At 40.8% G+C, this 26,312-nt stretch overlaps 1 protein-coding gene across 4 annotated transcripts in view; it reads right to left on the reverse strand.

Moving 5' to 3' along the window:
• Positions 1-26,005, reverse strand: part of IDE (insulin degrading enzyme) — a 92,763-nt gene extending 66,758 nt beyond the window's left edge. The window contains exon 1 of one of the 4 annotated variants that reach the window (XM_036026997.1): positions 25,901-26,005. In XM_036026997.1, the coding sequence (XP_035882890.1) occupies positions 25,901-25,947 (47 nt within the window). In that variant the 5' untranslated portion in view covers positions 25,948-26,005. Of the gene's footprint in view, positions 1-8,335; positions 8,425-25,455; positions 25,642-25,900 lie in introns of those variants that run through there. The other 3 variants (XM_028511470.2, XM_028511471.2, XM_036026998.1) reach the window with 3 other exon arrangements.
• Positions 26,006-26,312: the final 307 nt, after the last annotated feature.

Raw genomic sequence — 26,312 nt, forward strand, 5'->3', positions numbered from 1 at the left:
ACCTCATTTTAAAAGATGTTGGAGAGTTGTAACAGCAATGAGGATTGCAGGAACTGGAATTCCACAGAGAGGCGAGCCCCAGGATGAGCTGATGATCATCACCTGTTTTCTTCTCTGGGGGTATTGGCCAATTCTGGGTGTAGCCTGAAGATCATGCCTGGCCCAAGCAGAAGCAAGGACTGTACTCAGGGAAGAGAAACAAGTGAGGCTTAGGCGCCAGAGTGTGATGTGACAGATTACAGCCCCACGATGCCTCAAATTCAGCTTATTTTAGCCATAGGAGATTTTCTGAGATACCACTGTGTACCTACCAGAATTACTGAAATGAAAAAGTCAGAAAAATACCAGGTGATAGAGAAGTTATGAGGCAACCCAAACTCTCAACCACTGCTGGTGGGAATGCATATTAGTACAACCATTATTAGAAAATGGTAGTATATACTAAAAGCACATACAAAACTGACAGTAAGACCTAACAATTCACCCCGAATCAATGCATTTGTATGTTTATAGCAATACTATTCCTAATAACTAAAACTAAAAATGATCAAATGTCCATCAACAGTGAAAAGATAACCTGTGACACATTCCTACAATGGAATGGTATACAGCAAAGAAAATAATGTGCAACAAAGCATAACAATAAGGATGAATCTCACTAATAAGGTTGAATGAAAGAAGCTAGATGCAAAAGAATAAATACTGTATCCTACCATACACATAAAGTACAAGGACACAAGTAAAATCAAGGGATAGTGATTAAAAGGAAGCATGAGGGAAGCTTCTGGGATACTGGCCAATTACTGGCTATAAATGTGTGTTCAGTTTGTGAAATTCATCAAACTGAACACTTATGATATATATTACAATTAAAAGATTGTTTAAATATCATAAAACACAGTAAAAAAAAGGGGGAGGGAGATACATTAATGATTCAGGCTATAAGAATCATCCACCAAAAGTCATCCTGGAAGTGGTACCACTGAGATATTGAAAAGCACTTATCCATATCAAACAGGTGCTAAACACAGAAGGCTCACTAAGAAATAATAGTCCCATTAATGTGATAATTATCTAAACCTTCTCAGGTGTGTCCTGAGACAATTTTATTGATGTCAGTCTGGCAACAAGAAATAAGAAGACCATTAAGTACAGCATGAGTCAACATAACTAAGTCACTAATAAAGTATGCTAAAGGCTTTAATTGTCTTTACTTATCATGTTAAGATTTGAAAACTAGCTCTTAGTAATTACTTACACTAGACTATAGTTAATATTTAAAAATAAAATGAGCCCTGGCTGGTGTAGCTCAGTGGATTGAGTGCGGGCTGCAAACCAAAGTGTCGCAGGTTCGATTCCCAGTCAGGGTACATGTCTGGGTTGCAGGCCATGACCCCCAGCAACGGCACATCGATGTTTCTCCCTCTCTCTCCCTCTCTCTCCCTCTTTCTCCCTCCTTCCTTCTCTAAAAAATAAATAAGATCTTAAAAAAAAACTTAAAAAAAAATAAAATAAAATAAATTAAAAAATAAAATGATATTCCCAGCAAATAAAAGTGACAAGCAATAAATGTCCAAATAAAATCAAAATGATTAAATTTTAAATAAATTCTCCCATCAAAAATTTTTAATTATATTTTATTGATTATGCTATTACTGTTGTCCCAATATTTCTCCTGTTGCCCCCTCCACCCAGCACCCAGACTCTATGAGGCAATCCCCACACCATTGTTCATGTCCATGGGTCATGCGTGTAAGTTCTCGGGCTACTCCATTTCCTATACTGTACTTTATATCCTCACGGCTATGCTGTAACTACCTTTTGTACTTCTTAATTCCTATACTCTTCACCCATTTCCCCAAAGCCCCTCTCATCTGGCAACCATCAAAATTCTCTCCATTTCCATGATATTGCCTCTGTTCTTCTCATTTGCTTAATTTGTTTATTAGATTTGACTGTCTTTCTTTATGTCAAAATGTTATTTTTAAAATATATTTTATTGATTCTGCTACTACAGTTGTCCTTTTATTCCCCTCTGCCCTGAATAACCACTCCCACCAGCATTCTGCTCCACCCCCACCGCCCACTTAGTTCACGCCCATGGGTCATATATATAAGTTCTTTGGCTTCTCCATTTCCTACACTACTCTTAACCTCCCATCTATTGTGTACCTACCATTTATGCTTCTTATTCCCTGTACCTTTTCTCCCATTCTCCCCCTTCCCTCTCCCCAGTGATAACCCTCCATGTGATCTCCATTTCTGTGATTCTGTTCCTGTTCTAGCTGTATGCTTAGTTTGTTTTTGTCTTCATTTTTTTTTTAGGTTTGGTTGCTGATAGTTGTGAGTTTGTTGTCATTTTACTGTTCATAGTTTTGATCATCTTCTTTTTCTAAATCCCTTTAACATTTCATATAATAAGGGCTTGGTGATGGTGAACTCCTTTAACTTGACCTTACCTGGGAAGCACTTTATCTGTCCTTTCATTCTAAATGAGAGTTTTGATGGATAGAGCAATCTTGGATGGAGGTCCTTGTCTTTCATGACTTGGAATACTTCTTTCTAGCCCCTTCTTGCCTGTAAGGTTTCTTTTGAGGAATCAGCTGATAGTCGTATGGGAATTCCTTTGTAGGGAACTCTCTCCTTTCCTCATGCGGCTTTTAAGATTTCTCTCCTTATGTTTAATATTGGGTAATGTAATAATGATATACCTTGGTGCGTGCTTCCTTGGGTCAAACTTCTTTGGGATTCTCTGAGCTTCCTGGACTTCCTGGTAGTCTATTTCCTTTGCCAGATCAGGGAAGTTCTCCTTCATTATTTTTTAAAATAAGTTTCCAACTTCTTGCTCTTCCTATTCTCCTTCTGGTACCCCTATGATTCGAATGTTGGAACATTTAAAAGTTATCCTGGAAGTTCCTCAGCGTCTCCTCATTTTTTTTGAATTCTTGTTTCTTCATTCTGCTCTGGTTGAATGTTTATTTCTCCCTTCTGGTCCAAATCATTGATTTGAGTCCCGGTTTCCTTCCCTTCACTGTTGGTTCTCTATACATTTTCCTTTATTTCACTTTGCATGGACTTCACTCCTTCCTCTATTTTGCGACCATAGTCAACCATTTCTGTCAGTATCCTGATTACCAGTGTTTTGAACTCTGCATCTGATAGGTTGGCTCTCTCTTCATAGCTTAGTTCTATTTTTGGAGCTTTTATGTGGTCTTTCATTTGGGCCATATTTTTTTTTTGTCTTAGAATGCCTGTTACGCAGTAAGGGGCAGAGCCTTAGGTATTTGCCAAAGCAGTGTAATCCACTTGGCTGCATTATGGCACTGTATGGTGGGGAGGGGTCACAGAGGGAACAATGCCAATTGCTTGGCTCTCAGCTGGCTTTCAGTCACTTCCCCTACTACCCACAAGCAAATTGGGCCCTTCTGGGGCTGAATCTCATGTGGGTGGGTTTGTGTGAATTTTAGGACTCTGTGGATCTCTCCAATGAAATCTCCTATGAGGCACAGAGTTTCTCCCACCACACAACCCCCATAGGTTTTTATAGCCAGAGGTTTTTGAGGCTTTCTTTTCCCATGCCATCTGTCCGACCCCCCACTTATTCCTCCTGATTTATCTGCACACACATGTGGGAATGCTGTCCTGCCAGTTGCTGCCTGGCCTGCCTCGTCCTCCAGCTGATGCCTTGCTGTACATCCTCTCCAAGCCCACTGCCCATCTCCACCCTCCTACCAATCTGGATGAATATTTCTTCTTTAACACCTTGGCTGTTGGAGTTCGGTACTGTTCAATATTCTGGCAGTTCTGGTTATTTTTTGTTTTAAAATTGTTGCTGTCCTTCTTTTGGTTGTGTGAGGAGGCAAAGTGTATCTACCTATGCCTCCCCCTTGGCCAGAAGTCCTAGATTCAATTGTTGATAGATATGTATTTATGCCATTTTATTCTTCATAGCTTTGATCTTCTTTTTCTTAAGTAAGTCACTCTAACATTTCATATAATAATAGTTTCGTGATGATGAACTCCTTTAGTTTTTTCTTGTCTGGGAAGCTTTTTATCTGCCCTTCCATCTAAATGGCAGTTTTTCTGGGTAGAGCAATCTTGGCTGTAAGTCCCTACTTCTCATGATTTTGAATACTTCTTGCCAATCCCTTCTAGTCTACAACATTTCTTTTGAGAAATCAGCTAGAAAGATAGGAATTCCCCTGTAGGTAACTACTTTTTTCTTGATGCTTTTAAGATTCTCTCTTTAACTGTTGGCATTTTAATTATGATGTGTCTTGGAGTGGGCCTCTTTCTGTCCATCTTTTGGGGGATTCTCTGTGCTTCCTGGACTTGCATGTCTATTTCCTTCACCAAATTAAGGAAGTTTTCTTTCACTATTTTTTTCAAATAGATTTCTAATTTCTTGCTCTTTCTCTTCTCCTTCTGGCACCCTCTGATGTGAATATTGGACCTCCTGAAGTTGTCCCAGAGGCTGCTAACACTATCTTCATTTATTTATTTTTATTTTTTTCTTCTTGTTCTGATTTGTTGTTTGTTTTCTTCCTTATGTCCCAAACCATTGATTTGATTCTCAGCTTCATCCACTCTACTGTTGTTTCCCTGTAAATTATTGTTTATTTCAATGAGTGTATCCTTCATTTCTGATGGGATCATTTATATATTGTTGAGGTCCTCACTAAGTTTCTTCAGCATCCTTATAACCAGTATTTTGAACTCAGCATCTGAGAAACCACTTATCTCCTTTTTGTTTAGTTCCTTTTCTGGAATTCTGATCTGTTCTTTTATTTGGGTCATATATGTGTTTTGCCTGGGACCACCCTGCCTGAGCTATAAAGCAATCTGTGATGGCTGGGGCTTATGCTGGGCTTAGAGTTTCCCAGGAGAACCCAAGCTGTGAATCTGGGCTGGCTGCTGGTAGTGCTGGGCCAGGGACCACTTAGGAAGCGGTATGGAGGCTGAGGACTCACTGAGGCTGGCTGTTACTTGTTTGAGAGGATTTAGGAAGTTATGAAGTATGAACCAAGACCAGCCATTCATATGGAAATGCCTGTTAACATCTTGGGTAGAGTCTTAAGTTGGGTGGGACACAGTCTCAGGAAATCACCAGAGCTGGGCAAACAGTGTTAGGGTGATGGAGTTTCAGATATGACACCAGCTTGCCAGCTGTGTTGTTCTGTGTGGGCAGGGTTTAAAAAAAGGGACAATGGCTTCTGCTCGCCTTGATGCCAGACACTTCTGTTTCTCCTGTATGCCACTGGTGCCTTTCAAGCTGCTATCCCAGTGCTAAAGCTCAGAGGGAGTGAGTCTAAATAGGTGAGTCTATGTGAGGGTTCTTTAACTGACTGTGGCTCAGTGGAACTGATTGGGGCTCCAGCAGTTTCTTCCACTGACTCAATCCTCACTGGTTTTTGCAGCCAGAAGTTGTGGAGACTTATCTTTCTGGAACTGGAACCCAGGACTGGAGGGCTTGTTGTAGGGCTGGGACTCCTCATCCTGAGATATCCCTCTTGAATTTTTATCCACCACCACCACACGTGAATGTGGAACTACTTCATTCCATTCTCTACTCCTCCTACTAGTCTGGATGGATGTGGTTTCTTTAATTCCATTGTTGTCAGACTCCCATTCAACTTGATTTCAGACAGTTCTGAGTGATGGCTGGTTTACAATGCAGTTGTAATTTTTAATGTGGTTGTGCAAGAAGGCAAGCCATGTTTACCTATGTTGTCATCTTGATCAGAAAACTCTCCCCTCAACAGTTTTCAACATGTATATCAAACAATGATCCAGGATTTGAATTAGATAGGGTTTTTTTTTCATTTTAAACAAAATAAAACAAATAATATATAAAGTATTCCTTCAAACTCAGAATTAATTTTACATATGGGTTATCTTCCTCATAGATGCTCCATGATCCAAGAATAGCAAGGACAACTCAAAGATCCCTGTCACAGTCTCTAAAAATTAATTTCAACTACAGGTAGGAAGAGTTATCAACCTGTAACTAATTCTTTCAAGATAGCCCTCCAAGGAAAGCAAACCACAAATACCCATATTCTGTATTCTTGTGTGTCTATTCTTGAGGGCTCAGTTCCAACCATATGTACACTCTACTTCTAGTAGAAAGAGAATCCTGTTCTCTTCAGCTAAAGCTGGTTCAGGAAGCTTGACCTGCACTCTGCCTTAATATGATTCTCCCTGCCTGTACTGATCCAAGGCATTGTGTCTGGCACATAGTAGGCACCCATAAATGGTAACCTTACATTATAATTATCCTCATAATTATGGTCATGGATGGGAGAGGGGAGATGCAAATAGATAACCTCAGTAACCACCATACTATTACTAGCATTCTGAATATATACTTGTGCAAATTCCAGGTGCATATTGTCATCTCCAAAAGTCAAAAACATTCAATGGAGAGACTAGTAATAGGATGGCACTTTATAAAACAATCAGAAAAATAGGTAAATAACTATCCCTTTAATAACTACTATAGGTAAGCCACTGTTTATAGTTTACTGTTTTCAATAGGTGACAATTTTGCTCATCAAAGGGACACGTGGCAATGTGTCACAACTGAACTGTCAAAACTGAAGCGTGTAAGTGGCAACTAATGAGCAGAGAACAGAAATGTTGCTAAGCATCTTGCATTGCACACAATACCCCCTACCATGAAGAGTTATCTGGCCAAAATGTCGGCAGTGTCAAGGATGAAAGACCCTAGTTTATAGTTCTGATTTTATTATCCAAAAATAATGCATGAGAATCACTACAACCAATTCAACACACTTAAAATAAAACCATGACGTAGCTCAATCAAAACACACAAAGCTATCTGCATTAAACCCCCATTTATGTATGTATGCATGTATTTATAAGGATCTAAACCAAAAAATGCTTGAATGAAAAGAGGAGTAAAACTGATAATGAAGGAGAAAGAGAGATTTGCAGAGACCTTGTCCTTGAGTGAGCAATCTTGTCCACTAGTAAAGGGATCTGCCAGGGCACAGGGACAGGCCTTCCTGAATGCACAGTCAGTACCTTGCACAGCACAAACTCTTTAGAGGCACTATACTTGCAACATACCCCTTTGATAGATCCCAGAGTTCCCATTTTTCCTGCATGGGGAAATTAAACCTAATAAAAGTATTTGTTTAAGACCACACAGACATTGAATAAGAGAACTAGGACTCAAATATAAATCTTTAGACACCAAAGCACCATGATCTTAGCCACTGCACCAAGTTAAAAAGTTTATTTTATGTACAGAGACTAAATCTTTGGAAGCAACTTCACAGAAATTTTGAGTATGGTCACCCATAGGTAACTGATATGAGGTGATGTTTATTCTTTGTATTTTTCAGAATAGTGCAGAAAGAATCTTTGAAAAGATAAAACTAAATGGACTTAAATTCACTAGGTTCTGCTTACTAAGTTTGTAAAGCCCAAAGTGAACTTTTACTTTGTTGTCATATAACTTGGATCAGCTACATCACAATATAACAGGGCTAATTAGTAAAAATCTGGACTTCAATTGCATTCACTGTTATTGCTGACAACTTGGTTCCCTTAAGCAAGTAGTTTGTTGGCTCACAACTGCGGCAATTCCCAAAAGAATTTTTATTTTTATTTTCTTTAAGATTTTGTTTATCTATTTTTAGAGAGAGAAAAAGGGGGGGGAGAAACAGAGGAGGAGAAACATCAGTGTGTGGTTGCCTCTTGCACGCCCCCTACTGGGGACCTTGCCGGCAACCCAGGCATGTGCCCTGACTGGGAATCAAACCAGTCACACTTTGGTTTGCAGGCCAGGACTTAATCCACTGAGCCACACCAACCAGGGTTCCAAATGAGTTTTTAAAACAGTTTGTGATGTGATGTGAAAGCTTTATGCAGACAGTGGAAGAAAATCCATAGCCTAACTCCAGAACCTACTTCCCCACTTAAGTGCTGATCTAGTGTGGCTTGGTTCAATGTTGCTGTCAATTTTAGGCTCCATTTCATTTCTTTCTACACATAGGATGAGAACTTCAGGTAGTTTAGAAAGTTAACAGGCTAGATTGACTTTTCTTAAACCACAGGTACTATTTTATTTCTCTATTTAGAAAAAGACTTTGATTCACCCCTCATGCCCCAACTAGCAGGCTGCCTACAACTATGAAATTATATCTGTGCTCTTGTGCCCAGAAAAAAAAATACATAACACTTTCTTCTTGTCTTCATGGGAATGATAGCATTGTTATTGTTATTAGTCCACATTTACTGAACACTTAACTCTATGACGGAGACATACACATTACATGCATTTTCTCATTTAACTCTCACTACAAACCTGTGAGGTAGATACTATTTTTGTCCCCATTTTGCTATTGAGGAAACATGCTTGAAGAGGGAAGTAATGAGTAACAGATCACACAGAAGGAAATGGCAGAGTCCAGGCATTGTGGCTCCAGAATCCCTATAGCAATACAAGCCAAAGAATAGTAATTATCAACATTCTCATCCAGCCCCGAAAGGATCTGTATCAGAATGGACTGTTCCACAATACTATAACCAATCCATAAAAGCAATGTTTAAATATTCAAGACTATTAGGTAAAAGAGTGAACCTACTTTGTGAATTTTTGCTTTCAGCAGGCAAAAGCTAAGTTTAATGGCAGGAGGTACAAGAAAAGTAACTGATGCTTATGTAGCCAATGAACAATTAGAACAATCATCACTGGTTAGTGTCAGAAACACCATAGAGTTACACTGAGTAGTCAAGCAGAGGCTTGAATACTATTCATGATGTGGTTTTCCAACTATTTTTTTTAAAGGACATATGCTTTTGCCCTGGCCAGTGTGGTTCAGTTGGCTGGAGCACCATCCCATAAAAACCAAAAGGTCACGAGAAGGATTCCTGCTCAGAGCACATGCTGAGGCTGTGGGTTCAATCCCCAGTCAGGGTGCAAACAAGAAGCAGCTTATCAATGTTTCTCTCCTGCATTGATGTTTCTCTCCCTCTCTCTCTAAAATCATTAAGTATATGTTTAGGTGAGGATTGAAAAGAAGGATATATGCTTTCTTGCGCTGAATTCTTACAGAAGCAAAAAACTAAACTACTCTGTTTCAAGAGGAGGAAAAGTCAGATACCCAACTCCACCATCTAAGAGCTGCTCAGTGGCAGTGATATTGTCAAGAACTCCCTAGTCTCTTACAATAATAGTTTAAAAACTAACATAGAATCCCTAAGGTCCTTCAGCATCATCATAACCAGTGTTTTGAGCTCTGCATCTGACAGATTGTTTATCTCCATTTCATTTAGTTCTTTCTCTAGAGTTTTGATCTATTCTTTCATTATGGCCATACCACCTTGAACATGCCCAATCTTGTCTGATCTGTTCTTTCATTTGGGCCATGTTTCTTTGTCTCATTTTGTCAGTCTCCCTGTGTTTGTTTCTATGTATCGGGTAGAGCAGCTATGACTGTGTCTTGGTAGTGTGGCCTAATGTCATAGGTGTCCTACAGGGACCAGTGGTACAGTCTCCTCTATCTCCCAAGCTGAGTACTCCAGGTGTGCCCTTCATGTGGGCTGACCACACCCTCCTCTTGTAGCTGAGCCTTGGTTAATGTTGGCAGATCAATAGGAGGAATTTACCCAGGCCATTAGCTGCAAGGTTTGGCTATGACCAGTTACCACCAACCTCCTTAGTGAGGACCTCAGCAGCATAAAAAAGATCCCATCAGAAATGAAGGATACACTAATTGAAATAAAGAACAATTTACAGGGAAACAATAGTAGAACGGGTAAAGCCGAGAATCAAATCAATGATTTGGAACATAAGAAAAAAAAGAAAACAACCAATGAGAACAACAAGAAGAAAAAAGAATCCAAAAAATGAGGATATTATAAACAGCCTCTGGGACAACTTCAAGAAGTCCAACATTTGCATCATAGAAATGCCAGAAGAAGAGAAAGAGGAAGAAATTGGAAATTTATTTGAAAATATAATGAAAGAAAACTTCCCTAATTTCGTAAAGAAAATAGACATGCAAGTCCAGGAAGCATACAGAGTTTCAAACAAGATGAATGCAAAGAAGCCCACTCCAAGACACATCATAATTAAAATTCCAAAGGTTAAAGATAAAGAGAGAATCTTAAAAGCAGCAAGAGAAAAGCAGATAATTACCTACAGGAGAGTTCCCATAAGACTGTCAGCTGATTTCTCAAAAGACATTTTGCGGGCTAGAAGAGACTAGCAAGAAATATTCACAGTGATGAAAAGCAGGAACCTACAGCCAAGATTCCTCTACTCCGCAAAGACGTCATTTAGAATCAAAGTGCAGATAAAGAGCTTCCCAGACAAGAAGAAACTAAAGGAGTTCATCATCACCAAACTATCATTACATGAAATGTTAAAGGGACTTAAGAAAAAGAAGATAATCAAAACTATGAACAATAAAATGGCAAAAATACATATCTATCAACAATTGAATCTAAAAAATAAACCAAGCAAACAAGAAGAACAGAGACAGAATTGTGGCTACAGAGAGAGTTTTGATGGTTGCCAGGAGGGAAGGGGGTATTGGGGAATGGGTGAAGAGGTAAGGGGATTGAGAAGCACAAATAGGTAGGTACAGAATAGTCATGGAAATATAAAGTACAGTACAGGAAATGGAGTAGCCAAAGAACTTATACACATGACCCATGGACATGAACAATGGTGTGGGGATTGCCTCAGGGAATGGGGGGTGCTGGGTGGAGGGGGGCAAATAGAGAAAAATCAGGACAACTGTAATAGCATAATCAATAAAATATAATTTGAAATAAAAAATAATATAGAATCCCAATACCAAAATGAGATATTATGAAATTAGACAAATTGATATTAAAATTTATATAGAAAAACAAATACCTAAGAATAATAAGAAAAACACTGAGAGATAAAAACTTTACATGGTGACTAGTCTTATCAGACATTAAACATACTATAAAGTCTCTATAATGAAAAGAGTATGACACTGTCACATAAAAAAAAAACCAGACCAGTAGCACAGACTAGAAAGATCAGAATTAAACCCAAATACATATGGATTAGTATTTGACAAAAGTGACATTTAAACTCACTGGGTAAAAGACAAACTTTTAATAAATGGTCTTTGGACCCACTGAGCAGTCTTTGGGGAAAAGATAAAAGTAGATCCATATCTAACACCATTCATAAAATTAAATTCCCTATGGATATTGTCACTACAATTATTCATCACGTAAGGACATTTTGATCAACAATGGATTTGCTTAAATGACAGTGATATCATAAGATTATCATAATGGAGATGAAACATTTCTATCACCTAGCAATGTCACAACCATTATTAACATCAGAAGACAACTGGCATAAACAAACCTACTGCATAGCCAGCCATATAAAAGTATAGCACACACAATTATATGCAGTATGTAATATATAATGATAATAAATGACTGCTATTCTCCATGCATTTACTATATTACAATTTTTATCATAATTTTGGAGTATAGTCTTTGGACTTATTTTTATATAAAAAGTTTGTTCTGTCAGCAGCAGCTTCATACACCTTGTGTTACCAGTCCCTGACTACATCATTTTCTCTTGTGCTTGATTTAATCTCATGTTGTTTTGTACAGTAACATGCTGTACAACCTTGTAGCCTAAGAGCAGTAATAGTCTCTACCACACAGTGAAGGTGTGTAGTAGGCTATACCTTATAGGTCTGTGTAAATGCATACTATGATATTCACACAATGATGAAATCACCTAATGATGCATTTTTCAGAAGATAACCCTGTTGCTAAGTGGCACATGACTGTAAATGTAAAAAAAAAAAGTGACACTATACAAGTACTAGGAAAAAAAGATTGTAGAATTACTCTTTAACTCTGTAGAGGGAAAGGTTTTTTAACTTTGGCTCAAAAAATCCAGGGCTATGGATTAAAGATATAAACTAAAGATCTAAGAGCTAGAACTATAAAACTCTTAGATGACAACACAGAAAAAAAGCTTCATAACATTTAATTTGGCAATAATTTTTTTACACATGACACCAAAAGCACAGATAACAAAAGAAAAAAAAGTGCCCTGCTGGTGTGGCTCGGTGGGTGGAGTGTGTTACATGCCTGGGTTGTGGGCCGGATCCCCAGTTGGGGACATGCAAGTGGCAACAGATCAGTGTTTCTCTCCATCTCTCCCTTCATCCCCTCAACCCCTCTCATAGCAATATTTTATCTTATATATCTCCCCAGGCAAGGGAAACAAAAGAAAAAATAAACAAATGGAACTATATCAAACTAAAAAGTTTTTGCACAGCAAAGGAGACAATCAACAAAACAAAAAGACAACCTACTGAATGGAAGAACATATTCACCAATACATCTGATAAGGGGTTAGTACCCAAAATTTATAAAGACCTTACAAAACTCAACACCAAAAAAACAAACAATCCAATTAAAAATTAGGTGAAGAACCTGAATGGACGCTTCACCAAAGAGGACATACAGATGGCCAATAGACATATGAAAAGATGCTCAATGTCACTAATCATCAGAGAAATGCACATTAAAACCACAATGAGATACCTTCTCAACCTGTCAGAATGTCTGTCACCAGTAAAATCAACAAACAAGTGCTGGAGAGGATGTGGAGGAAAGGGAACACTTTTGCACTATTGGTGGGAATGCAGACTGGTGCAGTCACTATGGAAAGCAGTGTGGACATACCTCAAAAAATTAAAAATGGATCTGCCTTCTGACCCAGTGATCCCACTTCTGGGAATATATCTGAAGAAATGAAAAACACCAATTTAACAGAACATAAGCACCCCTGTGTTCACTGCAGCATTATTTAGTATTGCCAAGATATGGAACCAGCCCAAGGGGCCATCAGTAGATGAGTAGACTGTGGGACATTTACACAATGGAATACTGCTCAGCCATATAAAAGAACATGATGTGAGAGCATGGATGGACCTGGAGAACATTATGCTAAGTGACATAAGCCAGGCAGGGAAAGGCAAATATCATGTGACTTCACTTATATGTAGAATCTGACAAACAAACTGAACTAACAGCAAAATAAAGAGAGACTCATAAATACAGGGCAGGATGACAGCTATTGGCAGGGTGGGAGGGAGGTTAGAGAGTGGAGGGATTGAACAAAAAGGAAAAAGGACTCACGAACTACAATGTGGTGATTGCAGGGATAGGGGGTACAAGGAGTTTAAGTGATAATGGAAAAATACAAAGAAAAATTTCTTTTTTAAAGAAGAGCCCTGATACAGTGGCTAAATTGATTGGAGTGTCATCCCATAGACCAAAATGTTGCAGGTTTGATCCCCGGCCAAGGCACATACCTAGGTTGAGGGTTCAGTCCCCGGTCAACACATACAGGAGGCAGCTCATGATGTTTTTCTCTCTCCCTCTCCCTCCCATGCTCCCTCTCCCTCTGTCTCTCTCCCCCCTCTCTCTCTCTAAAATCAATAAACATTATATTATGATTATGTATAGAGGAAGTATATTATTTTTGTAACTTTTCTGTAAGTCTACAATTAGTCAAAATAAAAAGTAATTTTATTAAAAATATACTCATACCCTCTGCACCCACAAAAAAAGAAGTTAATGCAGAGGGATTTCTACACTAAACTAGAGAAAATGTCAGAGCCGGGAATCTGTGCACCTAGAAGGCCAAAGGTAGAAAAAAACTAAATGTTTATCAAGGGTTTTCCTAAGAATATGAGCACACAATTTTTAGTTTTTCTTTTTCATAAGACCATCAAGCAAAAGTTCTCAGTCGTGGGCATTTAAAGCACTTGTTTATTTTTATTTCATACTTATTCGTATAATAAAGAAAAAATATGTATGCTAGTTGTAAAATTTTTTTTTTAAGTATTTGGAATTACAGATTACCGAAATTCCACCATCTAAAGATATACATGTTCTTAGGTATCTTCTTCAAGAAAATGTACTTACATACTTTTCCCACATAAACAGTTACAAATTTAAGTCCAACAACCCACTCTGTACTTAAAACTCCTTATTCATCACAGTAATTTTATAGCTACCAACCAAAAAATCTTGAGGAAAAAGGCAAGTTAGTAATGTTTTGCAGTACATAGTTAACCATCCACTTTTCCATCACTTTCTGTAGACAACAAATGAAGTCAGGCCTTGTACTTGGCTTTATTTACAAACTTCAAGGTATTTAAAACAAAAGCTAATGCAAGTTTTAAAATATCCCTGGTTCCCGAGTGTGGTGAGAACAGTCTTGCCTCTCTGTGGCCCAGCGTGGCTGCTGAAGCCCAAGTAGGATAAGGAGGCATAGTTTTGAGGGAACAGCCCCAAGTGGGGTGTCAAAGCTTAAACAGAATAAAAAGAGCAACCTCTCATGGGGCAGCCTGACACAGAGTGACAGTGCTCATGAAGCACTTCAAAGGGAAGGGGGCGGCAGCAGTGATGAGATTCTAGTCACAAATAAAGTGATGGATCAAATAAGTGTATTTATTAAGGATAATGAGAACCAGGGTGTTCACTATCTGGGCTAGAAATTAGAAATATGGAAAAGAGAAAAGCTAAAACGAACCTTGCATTTTTAGATTGGAACTGGAAGTTATCTTTGTGATTCATTGCTTCCAATACATAAGACAGATAAATATATAGAGATGTGAATATGCCTCTGTGTAAGGAATATTCACACATATACACATACAGAGAATATCTACTTATTTGTATGCATATACTTCTAGCGCTGTCTACTAAGAGGGCCTGGGAGCAGCACTTCTCCTTCTCCCCACAAGGAGTAACAAGTACACCAAGCACTAAAAACTTAGTTTCTAAATTTTACTCTCCACTAAAAGGAACCAGGGCTCCTTGGAGAAATGGTTGGCCCCAGGACTGGGGCAGGGGACGTACAAAAAGAATCTAGGAACACCCTGTTGTGCCAAAAAAAATAAGAAAGTACTAAAAGAATGATGGATACCAAATGGGTACAGGGGCCATCTTAAAAGGGCCCTCACTGACCATATCTGGAACCATTTAAGCATGGGATTAAATGATGATAGTAATAGATTAAACCCCTTTAAATAAAACAGGACATCCTAAAACCACACTGACATAAACACATGAGTAAACTGAAAGTTTGATAAGAAACATTATATATACATAGTTGTAAAGTATCTCCCCTGAAGATACTTGTAACAAAGGGAAAAGATTAACTTTATAGTGGAGAAGGCTGGCAGGACCTATCTCACAGAAATCAAAGTAAGTACAATCAATAAAGGACAAATCACCATCGAGTGCACTGAGTGCCACTGATAGGATGCAATGAAAACAGACAGCATCACTTGTGTGATATTCCTGCCAAAGCTGAGTATTTAATCAAGAGGAATAATAAGAAAAACCCAAATTAGGGACATTCTGCAAAGTGACTGGTCTGTAAAAGTCATGAAAGGCTTTGGTGATGGAACTGCCTAATATGAGGAGAATAAAGAGACACAGCAACTAAAGTCAACACTAATTCTCAACCGAATCCTTTCATTAAGGTATCCTTCAGTAAAGGATGTAATATAACTGGACAGCTGGTGAAATTTAAATGGGATCTGAGGTTTAAATGGTAGTAATGTCACATGTTAATTTCCTGATTTTGATAGTTGTATTATGGTTATATAGGAGAATGTCCTTGTTTATAGAAGAAATAGGGGCGACAGGGCATCAAATTGGCAGCTTACTGTCAAATAGTTGAAGAAAAAATTATTTGTACTAGCAATTTTTCAATATGAGACAGACTGTTTCAAAAATGCATCCCTCCATACCCATTCCTGATAAAAATGAAAAGAAAAAGAAGAAAGAAAGAAAGAAAGAAAGAAAGAAAGAAAGAAAGAAAGAAAGAAAGAAAGAAAAAGAAAAACACTCAACAAACTGAGACTATAAGTGAAATTCTTCAACCTGATAACAGGCATCTATGAAAAAGCCACAGCCAGCATCTTAATTAATGGTGATAGACTGAATGTTTTTACCCCCAGATCAAGAACAAGACAAGGATATCCACTCTTGCCACTTCTATTCAACTCTAAAGTTGATCTGGCGCAGTACTCACAACCACACAGCCAAGCTAATGGTGAAACCAAGACGAGAATCCATCGCAACGGAGCCTTTTTTACATGGAGCTCTTTTCCACCACACTGTCCTATTCCTTATGTCCCATCCCCTCTCAAACCAACTTGTTCCTATGAGTAACTCAGAACTGCAATTCAGAACTGCAAATCTTGGAAATACACTCCAACCTCTAATTTATTTTATTTAGATTTTATTTATTTTAAAGATTTTATTTATTTATTTTCAGAGAGAGGAGAAAGGGAGAGAAACATCAACATGTGAGAGATACAGTGACATGTGAGAGGTACATCAATGTGTGAGAGAGATATTGATTGGTTGCCTCTCACCTGCCCCGAACTAAGGACCCAGTCCACAACCCAGGCACGTGCCCTGACCAGGAATTGAACCAGCAACCTTTCAGTTCACAGGCTGGCACTCAATTCACTGACCCATACCAGCCAGGGCTAATTTCTTTATAATAAGAAACACATAAATACTACTTACTGGCTACATTGACATTTAGAGTTTGAAAATGTCAAATTGTGAGCAAAAAGTGAATTGTGTTTATGACTAGGGTTCCATACTTTCAGGAGCCCATGTCCCTGGACAAATTTATCCAAAAGATACTGACCCCCATATGTGCCAGACATTGTGCTAGATACCAGGAATACCATTATAGGAGGCCCTTGCTCCTTTAGAGCTTCTGGCCCCAAGATAACTCTACATACCCTAAAATAAAGTAGCCTGCAAAGCTGGACAAAGGATTATCATATTAGCTGAAGTGGAACCCATCCTCCCTACTGGGCCCTCCTCTACATGGAGAAAACTATTAAAACTTAGAACTAGAAGCATCCTTTCTTCAAATGAGGAAACTAAGGCCAAGATTTGGAAGGGCCTCAGTTTACTTTTTTGAATTTTTAAAAGATTTATAGCCCTGGCTGGCGTAGCTCAGTGGATGGAGCGCGGGCTGGGAACCAAAGTGTCCCAGGTTCGATTCCCAGCCAGGGTACATGCCTGGGTTGCAGGCCATAACCCCCAGCAACCGCACATTGATGTTTCTCTCTCTTTCTCTCCCTCTCTCCCTCTCCCTCTCTCTCCCCCCCTTCCCTCTCTAAAAATAAATAAAATCTTAACAACAACAACAAAAAGATTTATAAGAAACTGCCCTTCTAAATCAAGCCCTATCTTGAACAAATATTTATTTTTCCATCGCTACCCTCTTCACCTGTACCTTCACATCCACTGTTTCCAGTTCCTCTCTTAGGCTTTGTTCTCTTTCACCACTTTCTGCCTTTCAGCCACCACTGCCAGCTTTCCTCTTCCCCCCACCATGCTTTTGCTCGGGCCTGCTCTTCCCCAGCTCTATCTAATTGCTCCAAATAAAATATCTCATTTTTTCAAAATCACTCTGTAGTCCCCATGGAATTTAGCTTCTGTTCCCTCCTCTTTATTGGCAGGTTACCAATGAAATAGTCTTTGACCTTTTCCCAAGGCACCACTCTCCTCAAAACCTCTTTGGCTGGAAACTTCTGACCATTCCTGCTTCTGATATCATCTTCTGCCTCTTTACTGCCCCAACCTCTTCAACTCTGTCTTCTCTCTATCTCTAATGTCAGCATTCCTTCAGGTTCGACTTGGGCCCTCTGCATGTCCACATGGATATTGCCCACATATACATCTACGTCTTCAACCCTCATCTCTACACGAAGTTTTCAGATGTAGGAGATCAATTCAGATCTTTTTATCAAATTCCACCCGTATTTCAAAGGCAACCTGCAAATTTCCCCGTGACAATCCAGCAGTCTCTTCAGGCTCAATACCACCATCACCATCTACTGGGAACAACCCTGCCTAATTTTAGAAGCTGTAACCCTCCATGGCTAAGGCTGAGTAAAAAGACCTTGGGACCCTAAGCCACTAAGGAGACAAACCTTATCCTCCCAGAGGGGCACAGACTATGCCCCCTTTACTTCAACCTGCTTGGTCCCTGAAGGATGGCTGGGTAGTCAATGATGGGTAAGATTCCTCAAGGAAGGAACAACCTAAGACAGGCGTAGTCTCGAAGGGGCCATCAGGGAAGGATTTAGGGGATTATGGAGGAGGGACAAAAGACCCTCACTCCTCGGCTGTGTCACAGCCTGAGTCCTCATTCTATCTGTAAAAAGTTTCCTAATCTCTTGGCTGCCTGCATCCCCCACCTGATTCAGGCCTGAAACAATGCCAAAGGGGGGTGCAGCCCTGTGCTGGAACAGACAGTTCCCGGGCAGGTAGGTGGGGACAGCGATCAGGCCTAAGAAAGAATGCATAACAACCTGCTTTGCTAAGAATGCCCTCAATTTAAATGTTAAAGGTCCAAGCAAAAAATGAGTTTGTTTCCCAAAGTTTTATGGCCCCTTGGCATCGCTCTATCTATCTGACCCTGACTCAGAATAAGCCCTTATAGTTCTTTGAATGTTATCTACTCCCTGATAATGATTGACGTGCTTTACATATACACCCTGTATTCCTATGCAGACTAAACCCAATAAAAGCCCAGGGAAAAAGATGCTCAAGGCTCTTCTCTCAGAGAGATTGGTCAGCCTTTTCTCCCCAAGCAGATCATGTCTTGGTCATGTCTTGGATGAGATTTATTCTCATCCATGGCAGCCAGGAGGGCTCTGCAGCACGGAGCTCCCCCACAACCATCTATGTTTATCCCTTCCAGAACTATCTCTTTGTTCTTCTTCTCCACTAGAGACACCAAGCTACCTCTAGCAAGGGAGGTAATATGATGGCCAGCCCCTGGGGTTCTTGAGTGAGCCCACCTGAATTTACACCTGGCAAAGCCATTTACCAGCTGTGTATCTTGGAACAAGTTAACCTCTTTGAGCCTCAATCTCCTTATCTGAAAAAAAGAAAATAACCACAATACCAGCCTCACAGAATTATTGTGGCCATTAATCAAGACATCATATGTAAAGCTAGTACAATGCAAAAAAACACAACAGGCATTCAGTAAATATTAGCTACTAAATTTTTTATGGTTAATATCAGCAGCAGTAGCGAGAACCTCACAACTGAGTCTACTTAGCCTCCACTGCTGCTCAGTCTTGTTCTAGGCCCGGGACCCATTTCCTATCCTGCAGCAGAAGAAATTTAAGAAATTCTGTAAGTAGTTCAGGACTCATCAACCAGGTTCTAATCTTTTAATTGAAGTCTCCCCTGAGCTACCAGTCTACAAACCGGATCATTTTGCTTTTCTTTCTGAGTGTTTAAGGACTGCTCAGTCTTGTCCACTGTCCTGAGGGGCCCCGAGACATCCAACTTCCTGATGGTTAACAGCCAGCTCTGAGGTACCTACAACATTATACCACTCTGCCCCACCACTGCGTGTGACCAAACTGTCCTCCTTCCACTCAAATATTCTCTCTCCCCCTTCTCTGTTCATCCATTTTTAAAAATTACTTTCAAAGACATTTGCTCCAATCCTATGTTCTCTGTGAAATTTTCACTGATCTCCCTGGTAGAAGAGCATTTTGAGCCAAGGGAAAACAGTGCAAATAATCTGAGCTAGAGTGAGCCAGTCAAGGAGATCAGTGTGACGGGAGTGGGGTGAGAGTGATTATTTTGAAAACGAGACCAGAGAGGCGGTAAGGGGCAGGTCCTACGCAGCGGTGTCCAACCTGTGGCTCACGAGCCTTGGCTATGAATGTGGCCCAACACAAAATTATAAATTTACTTAAAACGTTATGAGTTTTTTTGTGATTACATGTTACAATGTATTTAATGTGTGACCCAACACAACTCTTCTTCCAGTATGGCCCAGAGACACCAAAAGGTTGGATACCCCTGCTAGAATCTGCTTGGTCATTATAAGGACTTTGTCCTTAAATCTGAACAAATTGGGGATCAACTGCAAGGTTTTAAGCATTCCCTTAGCAAAGATCTATGACTTGGATTTCAAAAAGATCACGCTGTCTGTAGGGACAAGAACAGGCTATATGTAGAGAAGCAAGTGCAGAAGCAAGGAAACTGGTTACGTTCATTATAGTAAAGGGTTCAAATTAGAACCAGGGTGGTGGCAGTGAGAAGTGGTCTGGACCTGGAGGCATATGCTGACTGGATGAGGGATATGAGAACATGATAGGAGTTAAGGATGACTCCAAGTTATTAGCCTAAACAAGTAGAAGAAGAGATATGCCATTATGTGAGATAGGAAGAAGACTGTGGGAGGAGCAGGTTTTGAGGGAAGTAATCTGGATACAGGTTTTGGATATGATGAGTACAAGGCATACACTGGACACTCAAGAGAAAATGTTGAGTAGGAAGTTTATTACTTAAGTCGGAAATTCAGGGGAGAGGTTCTGGCTAGAGATATACATTAGGGAATTGTCATAACATAGATCAGGCTGGTTTCATAAAACTTCTGTGATAGTGGCTATGTTCTACGTGTGCACTGCCCTGTATGGTAGCTACCAGCTACATGCGACTAAACTGTGACTAGGCTGACTGAGAAACTGAATTGTTAATACTAGTTAATTTACATTTAAATAAGCACATGTGGCTCATGGCTACATATTGAGCAAAGCATACAGAGATAGTACTTAAAGCAATGTGAGTGGATGAGAACCCTAAACAAGTGAATGTAGGCAAAGAAGATGTCCAAAGATTGGGCACTGGGGCACACCAACAACACAGGTTATTTGTGACAGGAAAACAAAAAATAAACAACCCAAATCTCCATCAATAACAGCAAAATAATTAGTGGCATACTCACATAAGACAGCCAGTCAGTTGTGAATGCATACACCTATGTGAATGAATCTCAAAAATAATGCTAAATGAAAAAAGTAACTAAGAGAAGAAAATCATAACTATCAAAAGCAGATATAACTAAGCAATATAATGTTTAAGAATATATTCAAATTGATAAAGCTATAAAAAATCAAGGAAATTATTATCCAAATATAGGGAAACATCACCTCTTTGGCAGAGGGAGAAGGTTACAAGTAGGAGGTGAGCACAAAGGGCTTCAAAGTTACTGGAAATGTTCTAATTCCTAAACTAGATGGTGGGTATACAGGTATCCATTTTGTTATTCTCCTTTGTCCTATAGAATCTGGCATGTATAATATTAAGTAACTAGAATAGAAAAAAATATATATATATGAGACAGTATATGGTTAAATTTCAAATGGATGTTTCAAAATCTCTTCAAATCATTACGTTAAAGCAAAGGAAAGATAACTGTATGTTTTGTATAAGGTCTAAAAAGACAGATCTAGTCATATTAAGAAAGGAGGGAAGGGCATTCCAGAACTGGGAGTGAACAGGTCATGTATTAGAGACAGTAAGTTAGTGAGTCTGACTGGAAAAGAAGAAAGTTGGGATGAGAAGTCAGGCGAGGGCCAGCCCCCAAGGTGCTTAAATACTGGGTCAGGATGTTTGGATTTGATCTAGAAACAGTACAGAACCCCTGGTGGTGTCTAGGCAAGACACTGGCATGGGGAAAGTGGTATATTAGTAGGAGTAATCTGACAATTAGGATTAAATAGTAGGAAGACAGAAGGCTGGAAAAATCAGTTATAAAACTTACAGATGTGAGATACCAGAGAAAATTACCATGGCCTGAACTAGGACGGTAATGAAAGATAAAGTTCACCCCAAGAAACCGTAGGATAAAAGACTTGAGAGTCTGGTCCTGGGACAGGCAAAGAGGGAAAAAGAGATTAAAAGATAATATAAATTTTTGAGCTAAACTAAGAAAATGATAATATCAACATATGGCAAAATTAGGGAAATCAATAGAAAGCTGATTCTGAAGGAAGACCATTCATTCAATACATGTCTGTCAGGCAGAGTGTAATATCTTCCCCTCAGGGGGCAGCTTATTGAGTCCCACTTTTGTTTTTTAAACAGTTATATACTTTTAATAGGCAAAGAGAAACTATGCAGTTCTTTGGGAGTGGGAGGAATAAAAGCTTTTATAGCTTTTGACTCTGTAAGAATTTTTAAGTCCCATTTTTTAAAAAAGAGTAGTGATAAAAATACTAAGTTCCTTTTCAAAATAAATTGAAAGAAGTAACAGGACACAAAGTAGCGATGTTTGGCAAAAGATCAGAGGTAAAGGAGGGAAACTACTCATTACTGGACTGAAAGCTCTTTAAGGACAAAATGTTATCAGTGACTGTCTTTGCACCCCCCACCACATTGAGCACAGGGAGTGCTCGCTACAGAATAGACAAGCAAATAATGGCTTAGCAAATAAGAGTGAGAGAGGACAAACTGAAGACAAGCCAATTAGGAATACCCTGCCCTAGCCTTCAGAACCACAAATACCTGGAGGATCTACCCCTATGGAAGGAGAGTGCTTTAACCTTGTCATCCTGGCTAAAAAGAAGGCTGATCCTCTGGGAGGAGGATTTTAGGAGATCTAAAATACCAACAGAAAAACAGAAAGAAAACCAATTCTTATGAAAACATATACTGACTTTCTGCTCCCCACACTACTCCCTGGGGAGATGCCCCCAACCATCTAAGGCAGACAGACAGAACATACCTTTTTACAGTGTGTGGATTGGACTAATAATGCTAATTAAAAATACTCATTTTTCTGGTTAAAAGTATTTTTTAAGTATTTTAGAAGTCTGAATCTTAATAGCTAGTTGATTTTTTTTTTCACACCGCTGTTACCTAAGCCTGGAGAATAGAGAAATGCATAGTAGAGCTGACTGCAAAGTGAGCTGACTGATACCCAGGAGTTTCAAGTGATTGTCAGAGACTGGGCTATTACCTCCAGATTCTCCAATAATTCAGATTAATTCCACACAGCCCAAACTTATCCAATTTGGTTAAACAGAGCACAATGATGCTGCTTTTCAAGTGAATTGATTGTATACAAATGCTTTTAAGACCATCTCTTTCTCAAAAGGTAAGAAGAAGAAATGAATGCTGTGACACTGGCAGAGGTAGTATAAAAGCTCAGGCTCTGGCACTGGACAGACATAAATTAAATCCCAGCTCTTCCAAAAAACAGCTATGTACCCATCTCTCTTAATACAGTCTTCCAACCATGTAGGGTCGATTACCTTCCTTAAGATATGAATATATGGTAGCTTCGGATGTCAGTACTTTTTTCCCTGAAATTACAACCTGGCCTTGATTGGTATGGTTCAGTGGATTGGGTGTCCACCCGAAAACTGAAACTGTTCGATTCCCGGTCAGGGCACATGCTTGGATTGGGGGCCACGTCCTCCGTTGCGGGCAAGCAAGAGATAGTCGATGATTCTCCCACACATGGATGTTTCGCTCCCTTTTTTTCTCCCTCCCTTCCCCTTTCTCTAAAAATAAATAAACAAATTCTTGAAAAAACAAAACAAAACCCTACACTCTGATCCTTTTCGTTGGACCTGTATTTTCCTTAATAGCCTCGGCCATTAGTTTTTAATGTAGAACATTCTAGATGGTTAATATCATTCATTATGCTTTTAATCTCCTGAATGTCTCTCTTTGAGACCAACCTCCTTATCTTGAAGCTCTGGTTGCTCAATCCATGACTTCACCAATGAAAGTGAAGAGCAGTGGGAGAGAACCATAAAGAAAAATCTAATTGTAGGTAGAACATGCAGACCTTTTCAGTTGTGTGAAACTTAAAATTGATGCTTTTTTTTTTGAAATCACAAATTCTGTACACTGGAGTCAATATGAAGCTAAACACAGCCTATTAGCAACAAATTAAGAACAAAAAATTGTTCTGACCTAAAGGAGGCCCAGGGATATATTCTGCCTAGGCTTACCACCAACTCTTTAAGCTCATGGATCTTTTTGCATGTTGTAGCAGATGTAGCAGGGAAATATAGGAGGAAATATAAGTCCCACGGATCCTTCATTTGCATTAAGCCTTCTTAGTACAATTACTGCCATCCCAGTCCAGGCAGTAAGGACTAAATTCCAACCCTTTCTCTGCCTCAGGTCTCTCCATTCCTTGCATCCTGCACACAGCCACCAAACTAATTTCCTTAACTACCCGTTTCATTACATCACTCCCCACCTCAAAAACACTTAATGACTCCCTACCTCCTATTCATTGGAGAAAGTCCAAGTAAAATCCAAAGTGCAGGCTAGCACATTATCCTATTTTTATAATACAGGATTGTTTCCTCTTAATTCCCCCACAGAAATTCTCTAAGGCTCCAACTACACTAATCTGCTCACTGTCCCCCCAACAAACAGACTAACCTGCACACCTGGGCTGGATTACAACCGCCCCTGACCATTCTCCAACCCCTTCTACTTTTCCTTCAGAAGTCAGCTCAGACCCCCTCCTCTATCTCTGCCCTGCACGGTGCTCCTAAAGTACACACTGCGCCTACGGTCCACATTTTGACTCTTCCAACATCCTTTTTAGCTGGCTATACACTCCTGGCAGCTCAATTTGTTCCAACCAAGACCACATTCCTTCGAGGCAGATCACATACACAGAGGGTCTGTATCACCTGCGCTTGGTAGGTTCTAGATATTATTAAAACCAGAAGAGTTCAAATGATGGAGCCTAAAACGATACTGCCCATCTTTGCCAATTCCTCTTTATTCACAATAAAGAGTATTCAGAGTCCGCTTACAAGGCTGAAAATTTTTAGTATTGACAGAGCAGCAAAGCACAGCGAGCATGCCACCATATGACAAAAAACCCGCGTCCCAATCTTGGTTTTTGCCACAATCTCTGCAACTGTGGAGAAACCACACAATCTTTCTGGGCATCGGTTGGCGCAAAACAAGGGAGCTGCTGTGATGGATCCCAAGGTATCCTTTCCCAAATTCCCCTGGACAGGTAATCCAACACTCGTCCACCCGCTAATGCGGACGCATGCAAACTTTTACGGTTCCCAAAGCAGACATTTCCATGTAGTAGTGAAAACTAAGTCTCCGCTGGAAAAAGCAGGGTTGAAAGGGAAGTGGCGTCCCTGGACCCCAAAGCAAGGGACAGTCCACTGAGGTTCCCGGCTCCTCACAGGCAGACTCCCCAGCGAGTGGCCGGTGTGGATCCCAGGAGCCAGCCGGGGTGACTCCGTCCGCGCCCGTGCGGGCGCCCCCACACGCCGCGTGTTCCCGGGTCACGGCCCCGATCAGCTCTCACCGGCCCGACGGACGCAGTCCTCTCCCGGCAAGGCCCCTAGTTGCCGCCCGGCAAGCCGCCCTTCTGAGCCCTGGAGCCACCTCAACGCGGCAGTCTGGGCCACAGGCCGGCGGGACTGGCAGCGTGAGGGGCGTCGGCGGAGGCTTTAAGTGCTGAATCACCACTTTGCAACCCGAGCTCCAATCCACTGTGACCCACGGGCCCCAAGGGCCCGGGCGTCGTGCTCCGCTTACCCACAGAGGCGCTCCAGCGGCGACAGACGGGCGCCAAGGACCGAGCGGAAGGTGCTGGGCAAAGCGGGATGCAGCAGCCACGCTAGCAGGTACCGCATACCCCAGCGCAGCCGCCGAGATCACAGCGAGAACGACCGCTTCCTTCTAGCGCCGCCGTGAACCGGCCTGGCACACTGCGCATGCTCAGTCCTCCTGGCCGCGCCGCGCCGCCTCCGGGGAGCCACAGAGTGGCCGCGGCTCCGGGTTTTGCCAGGCGCCGGACTGGGCGGGGACGGCGAGCGTCCCAGGCCTGGCAGACGGGTAGGATAAAGTCTGGCCAGGGAGGTACGGGAACCCAGCAGCCAGGCTTTTCCAAGTGGGGAGGGCCCCGGCTTAACCTACACCAGCACACAGGAGGGCAGCGATATATATCTGACCGTGTGTTTGTGGGGGCTAGGGGGCTTACCCATACTGTGAGGGCACGAGGGACCCTGTTGGTGGAGGCACCCCCATTGGCTGTCACCCCGGCCGGTTGTGCAGGTGCTGGAACGAGGTCCACAGACTAGGCTGCCTCTCTGAACTAGGAATCGCGTCTCTAAAAGGCCCGTGGGCTCCCTCTAGAGCACGGTGGGGACGTGGACCGCGGGCAAGGGGTTGGTGTTGGAGGGTTGCGGGGGAGTTAAACCACCTGGGTCCACCAGTGGGAGGCCTGGACCCTGTGTGAAGTTTCTGTCCTGGGGAAGCTAGCTGCCCTTCAAAGAGCAAGATGGATAAGGGACAGGCCATGGCAAAACAAGGCTTTCGTGGACTTTAAATTCAGACTAGAAACTACTCTTGACTCCTATTAGAAAACAAACCACATGTGCATGTAGTACTAC

The sequence above is a fragment of the Phyllostomus discolor genome, chromosome 5 (assembly GCF_004126475.2).
Source record: "Phyllostomus discolor isolate MPI-MPIP mPhyDis1 chromosome 5, mPhyDis1.pri.v3, whole genome shotgun sequence".
Classification (NCBI taxonomy): Eukaryota; Metazoa; Chordata; class Mammalia; order Chiroptera; family Phyllostomidae; genus Phyllostomus; species Phyllostomus discolor.